We start from the raw sequence: 18,887 nt of genomic DNA, 5'->3' as shown, positions 1-18,887 counted from the left end.
CGACGTAGGACTGAACTTCCTCCAGTAGATGGCAATAATCCAACATCGAGATGCAAGCGGCACCTAATCTGCCGGAAACCAGAAGAAGAAGGAGAAACGGAAGAAGACAAAAAGAGGAGGAAGGTCGATGAGGAAAGAAGAGACGATCAGCCATCTTCGTGAGGTCAAAATCAGCTGTGCGGGGGTAATATTTGTATTATTCTTCAGAAATCTTCACGTACGGCTGCGTTTACTGACGTCGGTTACAGCTGCTCCTCGCTGACTTCATACGGAACTCTCACTGCAGCAAAACGCTGTGACAACAAGTCTATTCCGGTTCCCAGACTTCTTTAAAGGCGTCAGTCGACAGTTGATTTAAATTCAGTCGTGACGAGGTGGAGACAGAAACAGCTTCACTGGCGGGATGGAAGGAGTCGCAATATTTCCGCCAACTTTTTTCCACCTGAACGTTACACACCTTACTGTACATATATATATATATGTCTACAGTACTGTGGAGTAAAATCAACAGTAACAGAGGAAGTAGTCAAAAAATACCATCAAGTGACTGCAATAAAGACACAACAACAAAATGATCCGAAACAAAGCACAATACATCAAATAATTAATTGTTAGACTGCAGCCAATTATTTTATTATTATCCCATTACTTTACATGAGAAAAATGATGGTAAATGTTATTGTCTAAATCATGTAGAAAGCAAAACTAATGATATCAAAGTAATAGAAATGGAAAAGTTAAGTTTATAATAATATCAATGTTAATAAGTTAAGTTTAAAATAATAATGGAATAAAGTTTTGGTTCAAAATAAGTGAGAAGTGAGTTTTAAATTTGAGTGTTTTTAAATAGTCGCTGTTTGAAGCGTCTGGGTTGATTAGTGATCAGTGGGAGCATCTGTGGAGGGTGTGAAAGTTCTCCTGACACTGATTAAACTCCTCAAAATGATCTCTCTTAATCCAAATTATTGATTTTGAACTTTTTCCAATAAACAAATCCCTTCATGCCTTAAAAAGTTTTGTAAGAACTTTTCTTCAGCCTGCAGTTCTTCTGAGTTTTTATCAGGTGACTGTTAGTCAAATTTTGGGTTTTCAAAGGAATCGGAATCATGCAAACGTTTTATTTTCTGCTAAATTTTAAATTATATTGAGACATGTAGAATGGAGTGACTGGGATGAAGCCTGCTGGCGGGTTGGGCGGTTCAGAGGGTGAAGAAGGGTGTTTTTGTTTTATTTAATTCAGCAGGTAACCAATAGGGAGTCTGTACACGATCACTCTGTTTCCTGTTTCAGAATATGCACCTGCCGTTTGTTGTTCTGTAAACAGACACAGTAAACATAACTCCTCTGGAACTACGTTTCCTGAACTTGCTCTTCATTTCTTCTCTTCTCAGATGCCCAGACACTGCTCAGCGGGCGGCTGCAAATCCCGGGACAACCATGAGACTCGTAACGCCGGTGTCACCTTCCACAAGTGAGAATTCAGCAGATTTTTTACATCTCGGTTTTACAAACTTGTAGATTTCTCTGACATGTCTGTTGTTTTCACAACATTACGGTGACCACAGTGCTTCCTTCAATCCAACTGTAACTTAATAACTTTGCCACTAATAGTACATTGATCCTGTTGGAAGCAGGGATGAGCTGCTTGTCTGAACAAATACACCTGCTGACAACTCCAAACCTGCTTTATTTGATATAAGTCATTCACGTACAGACGGATAAAGAGCACTGAGGTGTTGGAAACAGTTACCCTGGAGCTACCTCCTCAGCAAGTAGCAGCATAAACAAGTTGAAGTGAAAGATGAACAGATTACAAGACATGTTCAACATCCTCAACAATATCTCTCGTAGCCATATTTGATTTTTCTGTTTTCAGTTAAAAGAGTGATATTGAGCGCAGACAACACTGGAATGTATTTAATGCCTGATGTTTGTAGTTTTTTTTCAGTGTTCTTAAATATCTATTTATTTAAGTCCATCTTTAGTATTGAATTGAACCGTGTGACAACATTATTGGGACACACTGTTTGAAAGGGAGGCGGAGCTTCAGTTTTCAGGCTCCTCCCCTGTGGAACCAACCAGCTCCCAGTTTGTGTTGGAGGGGCAGAAACCCTCTCTAGCTTTAAGATTAGACTCAAAACCTTCCTTTTTGATCAAGTTTATAGTTGGAGATGCTCAGGTGGAACTGAACCATCCCATAGTTATGCTGTTATAGACCTAGCTTACCACTTTATTCCCAAAAAACAAGGATGTTTTATATTGTGGTTGTTGTTATTTTGTTTTGATTTGTGTTGATTTGAGATTGTAAAGTGTTTTAAGACCATGTTTCACAGTGATTTTACATAAACTGAAACTGTAATGTAATGGCATGGCCAGGTTACCAAAAGGAGCAAACCGGAGAAACCTGTGGATCACCAACTCCCACCGCACAGACTCCTGGGATCCTCAGACCGACTTCGTCTACTTTTGTTCCAAACACTTCACACTGGAGAGCTTTGAACTGACCGGATGCAGGTCTGCACACTCGCACAATACACATTATAGTTCAATCCTCTATTTTTGACTACTGGTGCTAAATATGAGTATAGTGCTGACACTGTTTAGAAAGCAGCCTTAAATGTTTTTTTATTTTCATTCCCAGTGGGATCAGAAGACTAAAGGAAGATGCGTTTCCGACAGTATTTAATTTCTCATCAGCAACAAAATGTAAAACAGCAGAAAAAGCAGAGAAACAAGAAGATGTTCCTGACAGGTAAACAGAACACAGTCCATCTGGTGATTTCTCATGAGCACGTTCTGATTGTTGCTGAGACACAAATTCCTCATTTTATTTTCTACATTTGTAACAAAAAAGATGTGTCGTAGAGAAGACATGGTAGACATCACAGTCTCTCGTCAGGTGCTTTATTTTCCTTTAAGAGTAAAGAGCATCTGCTAAACAACAGACCAAATCTAATTTTATTTTTAGGATTATAGTACTGCAGTGTTATTTGTAAATTCAGATGCATCTAATGATGTAATAATGAATACGTTTTGTATCGTACTTTACAGGGAGAGGAAAGAGAGTTTACTGCCATTCGGCTCTGTGAGGTTCAGCTGACCCACATATGTGCTTTTAACTAAACATTAACATCCTGCTGATGTTTGCAGGTGTAACACTCGCCAAGTTCACTGTCTTAGTTTATCATGTTACAGGGTCCAGCAGAGCAAGTTTCAGATGATGTCATCATTTTCACTATTTGTGATGATGACATGCATTATGATTCGCTGAAATACACATCTGGAAGATGTGTGCTTAGCTAAAAAAAAAAGGTCACGCAAGAACCAAAGAAGGCTGCGAAAAGAAAGAGGGCCTTTCCACTTCTGTGGAAGTACCAACATGTCTGAGTAAAAACAGCCGCTGCTGTATGATTTGTAGTTTGCACTGTTGTTCCAAAAAGTAATCATCCGCCTAAAACTGCTGCCATGCAGGAGTGTGCACAGTCAGTTAAAGCTGTATCAGTAGGGTTATATAGCGACAGCTGCTTTTCTCTGGATCAAACATGTTCGAATCAGGGTCACACATCATATCAGTCTCCATTTATTCCTCTTTTCAGTCTCATTTCTAACGAGGATTAACAACAATCATGCACCTACTGTTTGGTTCACACACACACACACACGCATGGACGCAGGTTAGCTGCCAGAAACATGCAACACAGGCAGTGTGTGCCGGGCGAACACACCTTAGGTTGTTGGTTTTCACTGATACATTTTTCAAACCAAAGGTAAACTGACCCACAGAGTACAAAACGGTACGAACAGGTGGCAGACATTGAACACACATGATGGACACGCAGCATCAGCTGTGGGTGAAGGTCCGCTGATTTGTCGTCCATCTGTATGTTGTACTTTGTGAAAGAAAAACTCATCTGTGACTTTATTTTTTTTATGAAGGACGAGCTCAGACGAACAGGAGAGAACTCAACAGGAGACCAACCGAGACCAAACTGCTGAAGACACCAGAGGTCAGAGGTCAGCGGCAGCAGCCGAGGAAACGAATGAAAACACGGTTGGATCTTCTCCGAAGCCGTCAGTGACGGAGCAGCACTCAGAACAAGAACACAGTCCTTCAGCTGCAGAGCCTCTTCCGGTCTCCCCGTCTCGCTACATGAGGCGTCTGCCCCCTCCGCTCGGCTCCTACCTGCTCAAGGAGCACAGCTACGCTCAGCACTGCCCCCTGCTGTGGAGGAGACGCTATGACCAGGCTGTTGACTCCTTAGAAAAGGCCTTACGACAACTGCACGCAGCCCGACGGAGGGAGAACCGCCTGCGCAGCACCGTGCTGAGGCTCCGAGACAAGCGGCTGAAGCACACGCTGCTGGTGTCTCAGGACGGCGGGACAACAGGGGGGACCCCAGCGGGAGAGAGGAGACAGGGCAGAGGAGGGTCTGACCCCGAGGACGCCGAGACCGTGGCTCAGTCTGAGAATGCAGGGCTGTTTGAGGACAGATGTGCGGATCAGATGGAGCTGGGCTGCAGTTTTCTTCCACACTCCAGCAGCTGGTCTGAGGAGGAGAACGGATTCTGCTTCTACTGCGGGCGAGGGCCGCGGCGGAGCGGCAGGCAGGCAGCAGGTCGAGTTTCAAAGACTCAGAGGGACGTTCAGCCCTCAGAGCATCACGACTCCCTGAAGATTCAGACGAGGGTTCGGACCAGTGCTGAAAAGGCCAACGACTTACAGAGAGTCCGACTGGAAAGACCACCTGAGAAACATGTAGAAACCAACGACACAGACGGAACAAATCTCCGAGTCCTGCTCCAACATCCCAGCGTTCAGCACGTGATCCCTGCTGCGGCCTCTCAGCCTGAAACTCTGCCGTTTGTGGTCCCTCAGCAGAAGCTGCTGCTCTCTGACGGGTGTGAACGGGAGCGTGAAGGTCCGGAGCAGCGCCGGGACCTGCAGCAGCAGCTCTTCTGGATACAGGACGGCGCGGAGGGGCAGGTCATCCTGGTACCCGTCCCTGCTGAGGACGGATTACAGAGCTGTTTGAAGATGGAGGGGGGCTGTGATGAAGGACAAACCATCCTGATGTCACAACTGGATCTTCAAGGTGGTGTGGGACACATGACGGAGAACGGTGGACGTCTCGCCAGAACTGAAGCAGCCTGTGATGAAGAACATATTCACCATCATTCTGTTCTCAACAGCACATCAGGAGAAATGAGAGAAGACGTGAGGGAGAAACTTAAAGAACATCTGGAGGGATTTCACCTGCAGCTCAGGACTGAGTTTACAAACTGAATGAACATTTTAACTGCAGTTTATAAATAGAAACAGTTTGACTGATTGAACTAAATGTGTATTTCTTGGCCTCTGGAATTTATGACACCACTTCAGAATCCACACAGGAAGCATGGGCTCTGTTATGTGATGTTCTGTCATCCTTCTGTGTCACAGCGCTCCATCACTGTACAAAAACTACGACAAACACACCAGCCAGTCCTGACGTGCTCCGTTATCACCATGAACTGACTCACTGCCGTTTAATTTGACCCCATCCATCATACCGTCCTGCTGCCTGAAATGTGCACTCGAACTACAATTTCCTCCTGAAATCAACCTCAATAAACGTGCTGTTTGCTCCTGTTTGGTTATTACAAACCACAGTGACCTCCTGCTTTGGGAAATTCCTGGACCTGTTTAAAAAAGGACACGATATATTTCTGAGTTGTTTTTTAAAGATTTCTCCTTCATGGATGAATTTGTTGGTATCCTTTCATGAAAAGAAGAAAAAAGAAAGAATAATTTTAAACTGATCAAGCGATCACTCCAGCAGCCTTTACCTTTAACAGCTGTTTTAGAGTCATCTTTGTAGAAGAAGAAAGAATTGATCGTTTTTCCCTCTTAGACCAACGGCTGCAGGTTCGACTGGAGACAACTGACTTTCATTTCAGCACTTTTCAGGAGGAATGAAGGATTTTTTGTTTTAATTGTGCCAACAAATGAATCCAATGAAGCCAGTGTTGACACATATTGACACATTGTTTATTTTAGTCATTTCATGGAATTTGTAGACAATTAGAGACCTCTACAATAACTGTAGAATTAACCTTTAATTTTTAAACCACAAAACATTACAGATTTTACTGGTTGAACTCTAACTCTAATAACACAGGATATTGTTCCATGAAGTCATATCTGCACTCACGGTCTGTTTTTGCAGTAATTAATAGAAAATGCATTTACTAAGTAAACAAATTAGATTTGATAATAAGATAAGATTTCTGTTTGGTAACTGAAAATCTTTTTGATACTTTTATACTATATGTCCAGTCCAGGTCGAAGTGCAGAAAGTTGGACCCTCCGACACAGGTTGAGTTTATTATCGATTAAATAAAGTATGAATAGATTTGAGCAGTTGACACATGACAGTGGATGAGGCTCTCCCAGCATGCATTGCTCTGAAGATGTTTTCCGGGTAAGTGTGTTTTCTCTTCCACAGTGCCGTGTACGTATGGGTGTGGCTAAAGTGCTGATTGGCTGTATTTCTACGAGCGTTAGAGTTCAAACCTCACCTGAACAGTGGGTCTATTGTCTTCAGTCCACCGAGTTGTGCAGGTGTGGGTGAGACACCGCATGTTTTCATTCTCTTATTTGGCCCAGATATTTATCCTGGAGTGCTTTATGTCATTCTGCCGGGGTTTTTTTAAGTGATTTGTGTCGCTGTTAAATATGCCAGCACTGAAGCACACCGGAAACACAGCCCAGTTATCTACACCAGGACATGCGTGAAAAATGACTGAGTCGATGTAGAGTTGTGTCTGAAGGGTCACTAGTCAATCACAGCTGCGACACCGAAAGATGGCCCTTTAATTTGTTGTGAAAGTTTCAGAGACATAAAAACCTCATTTTGTACGTTTTTATGAGGCTTTTATGGCGCTACCATCACGGGAGTGTTTGCTGCCCGGTTCGGCGTGTTAAAGTGTGTGTGTGCGTGCATGTGTTAATGCAAAGCATCTGGGAGTCACTAACACGAGGAAGGTCGATGGTGTCATGCTGAAACAATTCACTGTGGCTTCTTTGATTGGGTGTGACAGGAATCCTTCCCACTCAAACTCCGGGACCTGGATGAGAAGGAGCGCTGGGTGTGGACCTCTATTGAAATCACTGAAATCCAATACTGTGCCACACCCTTCACATTGAGCCCACCAGCTCCTCTCTACTGTATCTGTCGACCGATCCATTCCAGGCTAGGACAGATCAGTCAGTGAAAACACCCTCCGTTAGTCCCGGCCCAGAATCTGCTGGAATTCTGCTGATTCATCTCCAGTTTTTTTTCTTTCCATAAATTCTTGTCATTAAAAGTTCAGCCTGCCGCTCACCCTCCCTCACAGGCTGACTGAAGTCAGGGAGAAAAGCAGATCAGATAGAAAGAATGTGGTCGTGCCTGTTTCCTTCCTCCTCCCTGTCCCTCTCTGCTTTCTATTATTTAAAAACGTCTCCAATAACAGAGCAGAAGGGATTCCTTCAAAACTGAAGTCTCTCGTGAAACCTGACAGACTTCCATAAAAGCTGCAAAATCCGAGGAGGGTTGGTGTCAGACTAACGTTTACTGCTGAGGTTCACAGTGACGTGACGGGGTGGAAGAAAAGCAGGATACCAGCCCAAACTTGCAGGCAGTTATTGCGTAAAACAACAGCGTCCAACTCCACTAAAGGTTTCCAGATGTGGAGCGAGCTGAATGAATGTTGAGCTGCTCCTCACAGAAATATGGAAGCACATCAGTAAATACAGTATAAGCACCATATGATACAAGAGGACATTATGAGGAGGTGTATGGAAGCTGTAAACTGTAATTGTGGCAGGTTTGAGGCGTTGCGTCAGTCTGCTCCTTCTTCCTGGCTGCTCTCCTGCTGAGGGAGGATCCAGGAATGCTGCCAGCTGGTGACAGAGACGCAGCTCCGCTCAGTCCACAGAAAGACAGACACAGGAAGACAACTCTACAGTCGACATGGCTCAGGTAAGAAATGAGAACGAAAACCACTCTTTTACTGTCGGAATGTAAAACCTGAGGTAGGTGGGACACTTCTTGGTAACATCGGCTTTTGTCCTTGTTTTCGTCGGGAGAAGAATCTTGTCCTCGGTTTTCTGCTGGCTTGAATTTTCCTCTGTAGCCTCACACACCCTCTGAAGACGCGCCATGACGCGCCAGGTGATAAAACCTCGGACCTCTTGGTCCGGATGGTCCGAGTAAAAACTTAGCATGTGTTTTTCAAAGCGCTCGGACTGAGTTCAGACTCTCACATTAACTCCCTTGAACTTATTTTGGTGAGAAACTCTCCAGACGTGTGCGGCCAGCGGCCCCTCCCTGTGAAGGCGCGCTTCAGTAGCAGTCCGACCTGAGAGCTGCCGCGCGCACCCGGCGGGGTTCGAGTGGGCACGGGGGCCCAACCATCCACCCGGGGCCTATAGTGGGGTCTCCGTTGGCAGCCCACACTGGTGGCCCGAATGTGGATCATCTGTGGGTAATTTGGCCCCCCAAGGCCCCTCAGAGCCCAGCCCTGCTCCTATGTTGGCTACTTGTGAACTACCTCACATAAAATGTCATGTCAGGAATGTGTAATTCATGGTTTTCATTTCAAAGTCATTTTGGTTTCGTTTCAGGAAGTCATTCCACACAGTTTTGAAACCAAGCTTTTACATATTAGTACGGATTTCTCGTTTCAATTTGAAATTGAGCTTATATTAATTGCTGCACTGAAAAACCTCAAACTTTTTTTTTTCCACTGTCGAATCTCGGCATACTATAATAATAACGATAAACTTCAACAAAACTGGATAATTACGCAGCAACTTGTACTCAAAAGCTCAAGTAAGACCAGTAGTCTCAGATAATGAAAACATAACTTTAAATACACAGCTTCTTGCTGGAACTTAGATTAACGTCCAGCACATGAATATAAGCTGAGATAAATGATGGATATCTTACATTAACAACTAAACATCTTCTGAAAGTGTTTTCAGGTGCAACATGATCCACTTCTATTATTTCTTCAATTTTACACAACTCATCATGAAGAAATTAGCCTGTATGTACAATAGTCATCTATTATTATGGCTTGTTGTCAATTTTTAAAGGATACAGTGAATTTTTACACTTTTGACTGAGTACTCATAACAACTCCGATGCTTCACTCATCTATGAGAGTATAACAGTCAGAGTACATACAATAAGTACAATAAATAATTTGTGTAACTGAAATAATGAATACTCAATCCAGGCGAGTTCAGCCAGTGATCCAGTGTGTGTTGTATAGAAGGTGATAAAATGCAGTATCACTTCCCCTTTGTTTCAGGACATTTCTCATTGTCCTAAAGGTTCGTTGGTAATAATAAGTTGGTAGTTTATCATGTGAATCTGGAGTGCAAAGTGTGGCAGCTTCAACCTCTGCTGGAGACTTCATCTGGCCTCCATCCAACACACAGACCTTCCTCACAGGACGAGCTCAAATTTAACAATACTCAACAATCAGTTACATCCTGAAGCTTAAAATGAATGATTCAAGACAGTCAAGGGCAGAAACTTTGAGCAAACAAACAATGCTCCACCGTGACCTGAAGTCGAGGAGAAGCTTCTAGAACTCGCTGACTGTTTAATATTTCCAAATTTTATCATGAAGCCATAAATCAAACCAAACCCCTAAACTTTCTCTCACCTCGCTGATCAACAGTGAGCTGGTTTGGGTGCGGTAACGGGTACTTTAATAAAATCATAAAATGTTAAAAGTACAAAAGTGACTATTTTAAAAGGTACCGTCTGGATAATGTCACTCTGTGGAGGAGTTTGAATTCAGGTGAAGAGGGCTTGCAGCAGCTTGTGGTACATCAGTCAGACAGGGTGTGGTTTCCACAGGGCTGCTGGCCCACATGCACTGAATAACCAGCAGGACTGGAGCGTGTTCGACTGATGGCCAACAGGCAGACATTTAACTGTTCTCATCAAAGTTAGCATCAAATGACTGCCTGTGAATTTGAGCCTTTTAGTCTTTTAGCTCAGCTTTGGTCTTATAGCACATGTAGTTCAGTCTCACAACTCTTCTTTAAAACTTTATTGAACCAAGTAAATTCCACTGAGATTAGCAACTTTCTTCACAAAGACCTGGTCAGTATTATCAGTGTCTTTCCAGCAGCAGCAGGCTTGGGAACATAGTGGAGCATTTAGCAGCGAAAGAGCCAGGCATTTCCCTCAGGAGGTGGTGGAGACCAAAACAAGAGCTAAAAGAGAGGAAATACTGGACTAATCAGATGGACACAAACACTAAACCCAATGAAAGATTCCGTTTTTCTGTGCTGCAACAGTTATCAGTGAAAATGGAGTCGTATTTCTGCTTTATATGCCCTTCCCTAGTTTGCTAACATGTTCATTACGACAACTTTATAAGGTGCTGATGTGTTTAGAGGTTGTAGCATTGAGATCAAACAGTGGTTGATGGTATGCTACTCCTGGTTTAGTGGCGTAAGCCTAATTCTAAAATAGTATCAGTGGCACTGCTTGTGTATGTCGCTCGTATACCATCAATGCATTCCACCTTTTCAATGGCAGGCATCACTTGGTGGGCCAGTCTGGCAGCTGATCAGACTGTCTTCCAACTCCATTTTATTTATAGGCCTATAGCGTCAAATTATAAGTCATCTGAGGGCACTTTACATAGTAGAATATAATATAGAGAAACCCAAGGATGCTCCTCTGAGCACCACTTGGCGACAGTGGTGAGGAAAACCTGCCTTTTAACGGGAAGAAACCGCAGACAGAACCAGTTTTCGAGGAGGGCGGCCATCTGCCGTGACTGTTTGAGACGAGAGGAGAGCAGAGGGAGAAAAGAGCAGCTTTGAGAAACAACACTGGGCAGGTTGGTGGGGCCAGAAACACTGAGGCTCCGAAGCCAGTGATACCGGCAGAAAGGCAGAGGGGAAACACAAACAGGGAGCGAGAGGACACGAAATAAATACCAGGATGTAGTGTAATATAATGTACATGCGTGAAGCGTGACGGAGAAAAGAAGGGAGGTGCTTGGTGCCTCGTGAAGTCCTTCAGCTGCTGACATTAAAGCCCGAGCAGGAGATGAATCATAAAATGACCTTCCTTTTTCTATTGTCTTCTTTCCTTTTTTATGTGTCCCAGTTCTCAGACCTGGAGAAAGCCATCAACACACTGGTCTCCCAGTTCCACGCTGCTTCAGCCAACAACGGTCCGATGCTGAAAACAGATGAATTCAAAGGTCTTCTGTCCTCCCAGCTGGCCAACGTGGTGCCGGTAAACTGCTTTCAGCCTTTCTCTCAGCCAGGCCTGTTGGTGACTGCTGCAGCTGGGTGTGGCAGCACACCTCACCTCAGCAAACAGAGGACAGTCAGCAAACACTCAGAGTCACACACACTATAAAGACTTAGACACACACATAAGAACTGGGCTCAGTCAACTGATCCATCATCTCAGCTTTAGATGAACTCACAACCAAGGTGGGCATTCATCAGGAAGTTTAACAGTAAAAATACATTTTGTGAACGTCAGCAAACGTTTAGCCTTAAAAGCTCTAATAATGGCGGCTTGTTAGGATTTAAAGTACGAACAACAAATAGAAACTGTTTATTTAGCTATATTTTGTTGACAATCTGACTGGAATATGTAAATGAAGAGGGTAAGAGGGGGATTAAGCTACAGAAGTCGTTAGAAGAAGAAGTTAATCTATGGATGTTTTGAATTGTAATCTATTTTAACCAAGACGACATAAAAATGATGCTCTTTAATGCAAACTTTTTAGACTGTTTGATTTTCAAAACAATTATTATCAAAGGTTGGAAATCTAATACTGGAAAAATCCTGCTTATTCATTTATTATTGTTCTACTGATAATACAGATCTATCTGAAAGCCTTCAGACCCATGAGTCTGTCGTGTGTAAACAGTTTCGCACAAACTGCATGGACACCTGCATGTCACCCCAGATGGCAAATAATCGAATGAAACAAATGAGGTCCTTTAATTTTATGCTCAAAATACAGAGGGAAAGTTTTAAAGTCATTCTTGAAACTCATTATGCGGGAAAATGTAAATGTCCGAACGCTACAGAGTTTGTTTCCCAACACAAAACCGGTGACGTTTCCAGATGAGGTGAACTAAAAAAAAACAAGCATCAAGTAGACCGCCTGTGTTTCTATTCACTGAACAGAGATTTACTTGCACTTCGGTTCACAGTTTGGAAGTAAATCTCTTCTACGTTCTGTTCAGCTACAGAATCACGCAGGATATTATTTGTATTGGATATTATATGTCAGTTTAGTAGGCGGCCCTTCAGTGTGGCCCAAGACACATTCATGTACACACTGCTAAAAGAGCTAGTCTGAGTGGATTTTGATGCGTCCTCAATGCATCTTGGGTGCATTCACCTGTATTTAGGACCACTTCAGTAGAACATCATATACAAGACTTCTCCAGCTCTGTACACCTGCAGGTGGATCCCACATTACAAGAAGAAGCAAAACTATATTCTAGATTTAATGTGCTAAAAAAAAGTATTGAGTCAAATGTTCAATATTCTCCAGTGAAGATTTGCTGATTGCCTTTGTTTGGTGCCCTTGTCATTTGATCATTTGATCATGTTACTGTGTGGAATGGGAATCTGAGTGCTTTGGGTTATTGGTGCTGTTGCCTCTGCAACAGTGAGGCATCGTGTTTTCAGGTTGTCTGTCTGTTTGTACGCTTGTCTGGCCTTTATTCAACACATTAGCTGAGGAACATTTCAATCTCCTTTTTTAAATTCTGATGATAACATTGTACTCAAGAAGTTAACAGCTGAGTTACATGAGGAACATGGTGACATCAATAAAAATCAGTCGGAGATGGAACCGTCACTGACAACGCCGAGGACTGACGGATTTATAGTTTAAATCTCAGGGACGTTTCACTGAACAGACTCAGAGGCTGTTTCCACCTTCCATCAACATGCCTCCGGGACAGATAGGATCTTTAGGCTGTCTGTTTCCAACTGGCCTTATCGTGCGTCTCCACATGCGTCCTAAGTGACCCCTTGAGATCGGATCTCACTCCCCTGATCTATGTGCAAAAGAACACGTAGGCTACATCACAAAAATATACAATTACATAAACACAAGAACAGGAACCAGAACATCAGAACCACAATAAATAAGGTCAGATTAATTCATTGTTTCAGCGCATCTCCACTGCTCTGATAAAATGAAACGATATAAACTCAAAGAAAAAAGATAATGAATGTGGACACAAACGTCCCAGACCACCTCTGAATGTGGTCTGAACAGATCTGATCTCATGTGTCCTGAGTGCGTTTCCATCGGGACTTTTGCTGAAGACGGGAGGCATGTTGATGGAAGGTGGAAGCAGAGTATCATTCTGTCCATCACACAACATCACACATCACACATACTGAATGTTCACACTTGAAGCTGTTCGGTACAGCTAACCTTTAATGTTTCTTCCATCCAGTCATGTCTACATGTGAAGTTGGGCTGGAGTTGGTCTTTCAGCTGTGTCTTTACTGATCTGACTTCATTTCAGTGATATCACCATGTTCCCAAATGTCAGTTATAACGTTAATGTGACTGTTGAGGGCAGATAATGTTAAAACTGACCTACCAAACCCATTTGGAATGAACTGGAATGAACCTCTCTTGTTGCGATAACGTTTGTGTCAGTCGGCAGCACCTTCACCTTCACACTGAAATAATCTCCCACATGTTATTTTGATGTCTAAACAGGGATCCAGCTCAGAGCAAGGAATGGGTGAGATTCTGCGGAAGATGGGAGTCGGTGACGGCGAGGGCATCTCTTTCAAGCATTTCTGGAACTTGATCCAGTCAGTAGCCACCTCGCAGCACAGCGTCCTCAGCGCCCAGACCTCCAAATGCAGCTGCATCCTCCTGTGAGGAGCAGACCCTCAGCCCTCATCAGCAAACTATGATTTTACACGGTGGAATATTACTAACAATATGCACATCACTCTCCTAATTACAAGTCAGACAGAATATAAAAATACAAAGTCACAGGAAGCCGTTTCCAAACATTACAGCTGAAACGTTACTCTTCTGATCTCCATCTCGTGTCGGTGTACGGCCCAGCTTCCTTTGCGCCAGTTCAAATTCAGACAAGTTCACTTTTAAATCCCCATGTTGTTTAAGTCTAAAGGTTACTACAGGTTCACACTACCATTGTATGTATCAAAGACAAAGTAATCCAGTCATTCTCCTTCTTAGTGCCAGACATCATCTCTGTAGCCATTCGGCGGCCATGAAGTAGTATTTTTTCATCATACTGCAAATGTGAATATTGGCTGCACATGTTTTGTGGGCGTGGTCATGTCTCACATGTTATCATTCATAGAGGTTGAACCGTCCTTCTATATTTTACTATTTGTTCATGATATGCAGCCTGATTTGGTTCTCTGGCTGCCAGATCCCAACATTGGAGGGGAACAAAAATCCTGCTTATGGTCATAAATCATAAATCTTTGAGTTACATCTGCTTCATAGAGTGATGGCTGTGTGGAGCAGGGGGCGATGGTGGGTGGGTTGCAGGAGAGACTGCATGTGTGTGATATTATCACTATTTGTTTCGTCCCCTTCTGTCGCTGCAGGTCTTAAGACTAGTTTGAAATTTACTGTTGCAAAAGCGTCTGGGCGTTATCACGCTCAGTCATTAACAGTGTCACTGTCCCACATTTGATCCATTTTTGTCATGTTAGTTTTCCATCTTTGCGGTTCATGGTGCCTTTAAGTGGATCACGATAATAGGAGGATGACTGGCCCTCTGTTGTTAATTACAGCTTCAGAAATAATGTTTAATCATTCAAACATGAGTGTTAGCAGATCATCTTTGGCCATTGAGGAAAACCACAAAATGTCATGGATACAGTTTATATACAGTTTTTATACAGTACTATAGTGTAGGGAATGTTTCATATCTAAAATATAATTTGAAAGCATCAGAACGAGAGCTCGGTCATCAGATGGAGCCGAGATAAGGTCTCTGTCCATCTAAAGTTGACTTCATCTGCATCAGGAACCAAACACAAGTGGATTCTTTCCAGATGTCAGTATGTTGACATCTCATCGTGTGTCTTTATAGTCTCTTATACTACTAATGTTTTACCCTCAGATCCTCCTTTTCTTTGTATTTATAGTTTCATTCTCTGTATTCTGATCTGTTCGACACCATAAGAAAAATTACCTAATAAACATATAAAGAACTTTCCAATAGTATACGTCTCACTGTTTCATCATTTAATAAGGAAAATAATTTCACAACAGTTAAAGTGGCTTATAGATGAAAATGTAATGCTTTTTCTTGCTTTAAAGTTAACATACAGAAAATTAACAATGTAAGAGAATAGATTTTCCAGTTTTCTATTGTTTTTTTATATAGAAACTCAAAAGCATTTACACAAACCTAATAATTCATTTTTGTTTTCGTGCTAAAGGCCTTGTGCTTCCACCAGCTCGGACCAGGTGGAAGTCCTGCACCACAGAGCACACATGAACAGATCTGTCCAAAAGTTGTCGGACCTATTCTATCAGTTGTCTAAAAGGCTTCACCAAAATGCCACATATAATGACAGACATTACAGCAACAGCACATGCTTACACATTATTTATAGTAGTTTTGGTGTTGTGTGCAGTGCAGCTGAGGAACTGCTAATTTATCAGGCAGAAGAGCTTCAGGTCATATCTCTGTCCACATGTCCTCAGATATGAATGTAAATGACAAAATAATGTTCATGATTATGCTGTTTAAAAAAATGTAGCTCAGCGTGCTCTCCTTCTGTGGTGACTGTGAATTATTATCATCTGTGGTTTAACTGAATATGAAGGTCACACAGAGATACTCACACATGTAAATGTTGTAAGTGAATATGAAGGTAACCGCTCCAGCAGACTGCTCCTCAACAGCACACATCAAGGAAACTGTTCCATGTTTTAAAAGACGTTCGCCCTGCTGACCCTCTCCATGTCCGTATCACCGCTGGTCTTTCCCAAGTCAAAGGTGACCTCCTGAGGTTTCTCTATGTTTAAGGAACATAAGTTCTCACTGCAACTACACAGACTGCACAACAGGAACGGTGGAAAAAGACAAAACATTCACACATGACATGAACACAGCACATGTTCCACACCCAGGGGAGTCCCCACCCTCACACGCCAGTGATATAGTGCTGCAATGGTGCACACTTTATCAAAGAAATCTTAATTAATCAAGTTCCCATGAACTCATGTCCACACAGAGGCATTTGCAGTTGCCTGGTTAGGATTGCAGTCGTTGTGTGACTGAATAGTTAAATATAATGTTGATCTAATATTTGTTTTTGTGTGTGATTGTATTTAGGCGCTGCATGATGCATACATGACTTTAGCTCCTGATCAGTTGAGTTGTTTTTCTTTCGGTCCTGTGTGTTTTTCAGTGATGCTCAGGTTTCTTTCTGCAGTCCAAAGCCGTGCAGATTATGTGAAGAGGAAACTCCTAAACTGTGAAATATTCAGTGTTCAGGTGACTCCTGTGAACGATGAAGGAGACACTACAGTGAAACAAGTTCTTTATTTAGTACTAAGAAGATATTGAGAGCTGCACTCCTGCACATGCTCTCTCTGCACTGAGGTTTGAGTAACTCACAATCGGTCCTCCAGTGCACAGAGAGAGAGAAACACAGTATGTGCTGGTAGATGTGGAGGAGTTTTAGCATCTTCACTGAGCTGTTGTGTTCCACCTCCTCGTGGGACTTCAGTTATTCACAGGCTCATCTGAAGCAGAAGGTCAAAGCATGCTTACATTTTTGTTTTATATACGATATTTTTATGTATCTAAGTGACAACAATGTTAAAAAGTCATCCTGACAATGTTAATAATAACAACAACAATAATAAAAAACTTTATTAGTATAGCACCATTCATACAAGACATGCAGCTCAAAGTGCTTCACAGCCAGAAAATGACATGCACAAATAAAGGAACATACACATCTATATATAGAAAAGAAATAGCATGCATTAGAACAGATCAAATTAAACTCAAATAAAGTTAAAATGTGAAATAAAGCAACATGCATCTTAAAGGCACCGTAGTTCAAGTGCAGGCAAGTGTTGATAAATGAAATGTATGTAGATCAGTTGCTGCACACAGAAGTGAGTGCCGCACTGAACTGACTAGTATGATGAAGACTGAGCAGCAGGATAACCTTTCTGTTCCTCACTGGAATACCTGATGCCATCACAGTATAAAGCCTGTTAGTGATGTCAGTGCCTCATACAGCTACCAAGAAACAGACAGCAGATACTCGTCTGGTGATACGCTCAATTACCATCAGCTGTGTGTCAGCAGCTTCATGTTTGACACTGTGAGGCACACAGCCTCTTACCACATGGCTGTTTTCAGGTCACTGCTAATCCTCTCCAAGCTTCTTTTCTCCTCATTAGCCATCTTACCCACTCCTTTCCCTGCTGCGTTCACAATGAAGCCTGTCTGAGACTAATAGAACTCCAGTTTCACACGCCGCAGTGTGGACCTGAACATGGTCCCGTACTGACGACAGAACTCGGATCTGTAACGTGTGACATGGCGAGAGAAACAGACACTTTGATCTGCAGAGACATGAAGCTGGATGGATAAACAGAGGTGAGCACCATCTCAACCAGCGCAATCCTCTGAGTGTCGTCGGTGTGGTTTGACCGACTCTGCAGCAGCTGGTTTGTGTGTGGAGGAGCGAGAGCCGGTGGAGCTGAACATCACATCCTCAGCAAAATACCAGGACAGAAACCAAGGAAAAGAACAAGATACCTAACACAAGGTACAGAGACTACACGATGTAAACACAGCTTTTAACGCTTCCACAAAACCAGCTACTCTCTTTACAAAACCTTTACTTTCTGTAGTACATATACTGAACTGATACCCCATGGTCGCTTTTTTATTGGGTAAAAAAAATGCAATCACACCCCATTTGTGTTTGAAATTTTACACGATACACAATGAATTTGTCAGGAGGACCAGTGTTGTGTCAGTGGGTTGAAGAGATGAAACAAATGCAAGTTTATTTATTGATCACATGCATTACTAATGTGTGCATAGCGAGAGTGTGGATGACCTTTTCTGTGCTTCTCAAATGAGAACTCCTGTCATTTCTTATTGCACTTCGATAAACTGGTGACCTTGTCAAAGGCATATTCCAGAATAGACCAGATCTGCACCAGAGGCGGACTCATCCGGATTTTCAAACCCGGATATGGGACAGGCTCCAAAAACTCTAAATCCTCCATTTCCTCTAATGCATTTGGACAGTACTGTTCATCTGCCCCTCCCCTGCACAGCATGCCAAGTTCACAACCTCAAATCACTGAACTGCTACCTGCACAACAATCTCTGTTTTCTTCTCCCAGATGTCTGAACTCTAGCCTCAGACTAAAAGCTAAACTTAGAATATCAAATCAAATCAGAGCTGTGATATTGGACAAACATTAGATGAGCCAGTCCTGCAGAACGGATCTCCAGCTGTCAACAGTTTGATTTCAGTCCGACTCTCTTTAAACTAACCACCTTCTGATTGGATAACACCTTTGCACACGCTTGACATTATCTGCCTCGGCTTCATTATGCTGTCACTTGTAATACTTTTCCAACAGTCTGAAAGAAGTTCCCACATAAACTGGGCTGAGCACCTTTTGGCTGCTTGTCATTCAGTCTCAGCCGGGTGGAGGTCAGGTGGTTGCGGAGTTAATCTGTATTAGAGTCCACACAGACCCGGGAGGAGCGCTGTGGGTTTTTATCTGTTCATAAGAAAGTCGATGCTCCAACTGAGAAACGACACGCACACACACACAGACACACA

The 18,887-nt window shown here is 42.8% G+C and overlaps 2 protein-coding genes across 2 annotated transcripts; both read left to right on the top strand.

Annotated features, from left to right (window-relative positions):
* The first annotated feature begins 112 nt into the window (after positions 1-112).
* Positions 113-6,182, top strand: thap7 (THAP domain containing 7). The gene is made up of 5 exons (XM_069715133.1): positions 113-184; positions 1,392-1,471; positions 2,377-2,514; positions 2,642-2,752; positions 3,937-6,182. The coding sequence occupies exons 1-5, from the start codon at positions 128-130 to the stop codon at positions 5,282-5,284; spliced, it is 1,734 nt and encodes a 577-aa protein (XP_069571234.1). The 5' UTR covers positions 113-127; the 3' UTR covers positions 5,285-6,182.
* A 1,734-nt stretch (positions 6,183-7,916) lies between these two features.
* s100v2 (S100 calcium binding protein V2) lies at positions 7,917-15,270 on the top strand. The gene is made up of 3 exons (XM_069715130.1): positions 7,917-8,003; positions 11,166-11,297; positions 13,774-15,270. The coding sequence occupies exons 1-3, from the start codon at positions 7,995-7,997 to the stop codon at positions 13,939-13,941; spliced, it is 309 nt and encodes a 102-aa protein (XP_069571231.1). The 5' UTR covers positions 7,917-7,994; the 3' UTR covers positions 13,942-15,270.
* Positions 15,271-18,887: the final 3,617 nt, after the last annotated feature.

This window comes from Brachyistius frenatus, unplaced genomic scaffold (assembly GCF_029030835.1).
Source record: "Brachyistius frenatus isolate BFR_SWC_R1_liver_20210118 unplaced genomic scaffold, ASM2903083v1 Contig_138, whole genome shotgun sequence".
Taxonomy (NCBI): domain Eukaryota; kingdom Metazoa; phylum Chordata; class Actinopteri; family Embiotocidae; genus Brachyistius; species Brachyistius frenatus.
Note: the sequence above shows the minus strand (reverse complement) of the source record. Positions and strands in the feature narration are given on the sequence as shown.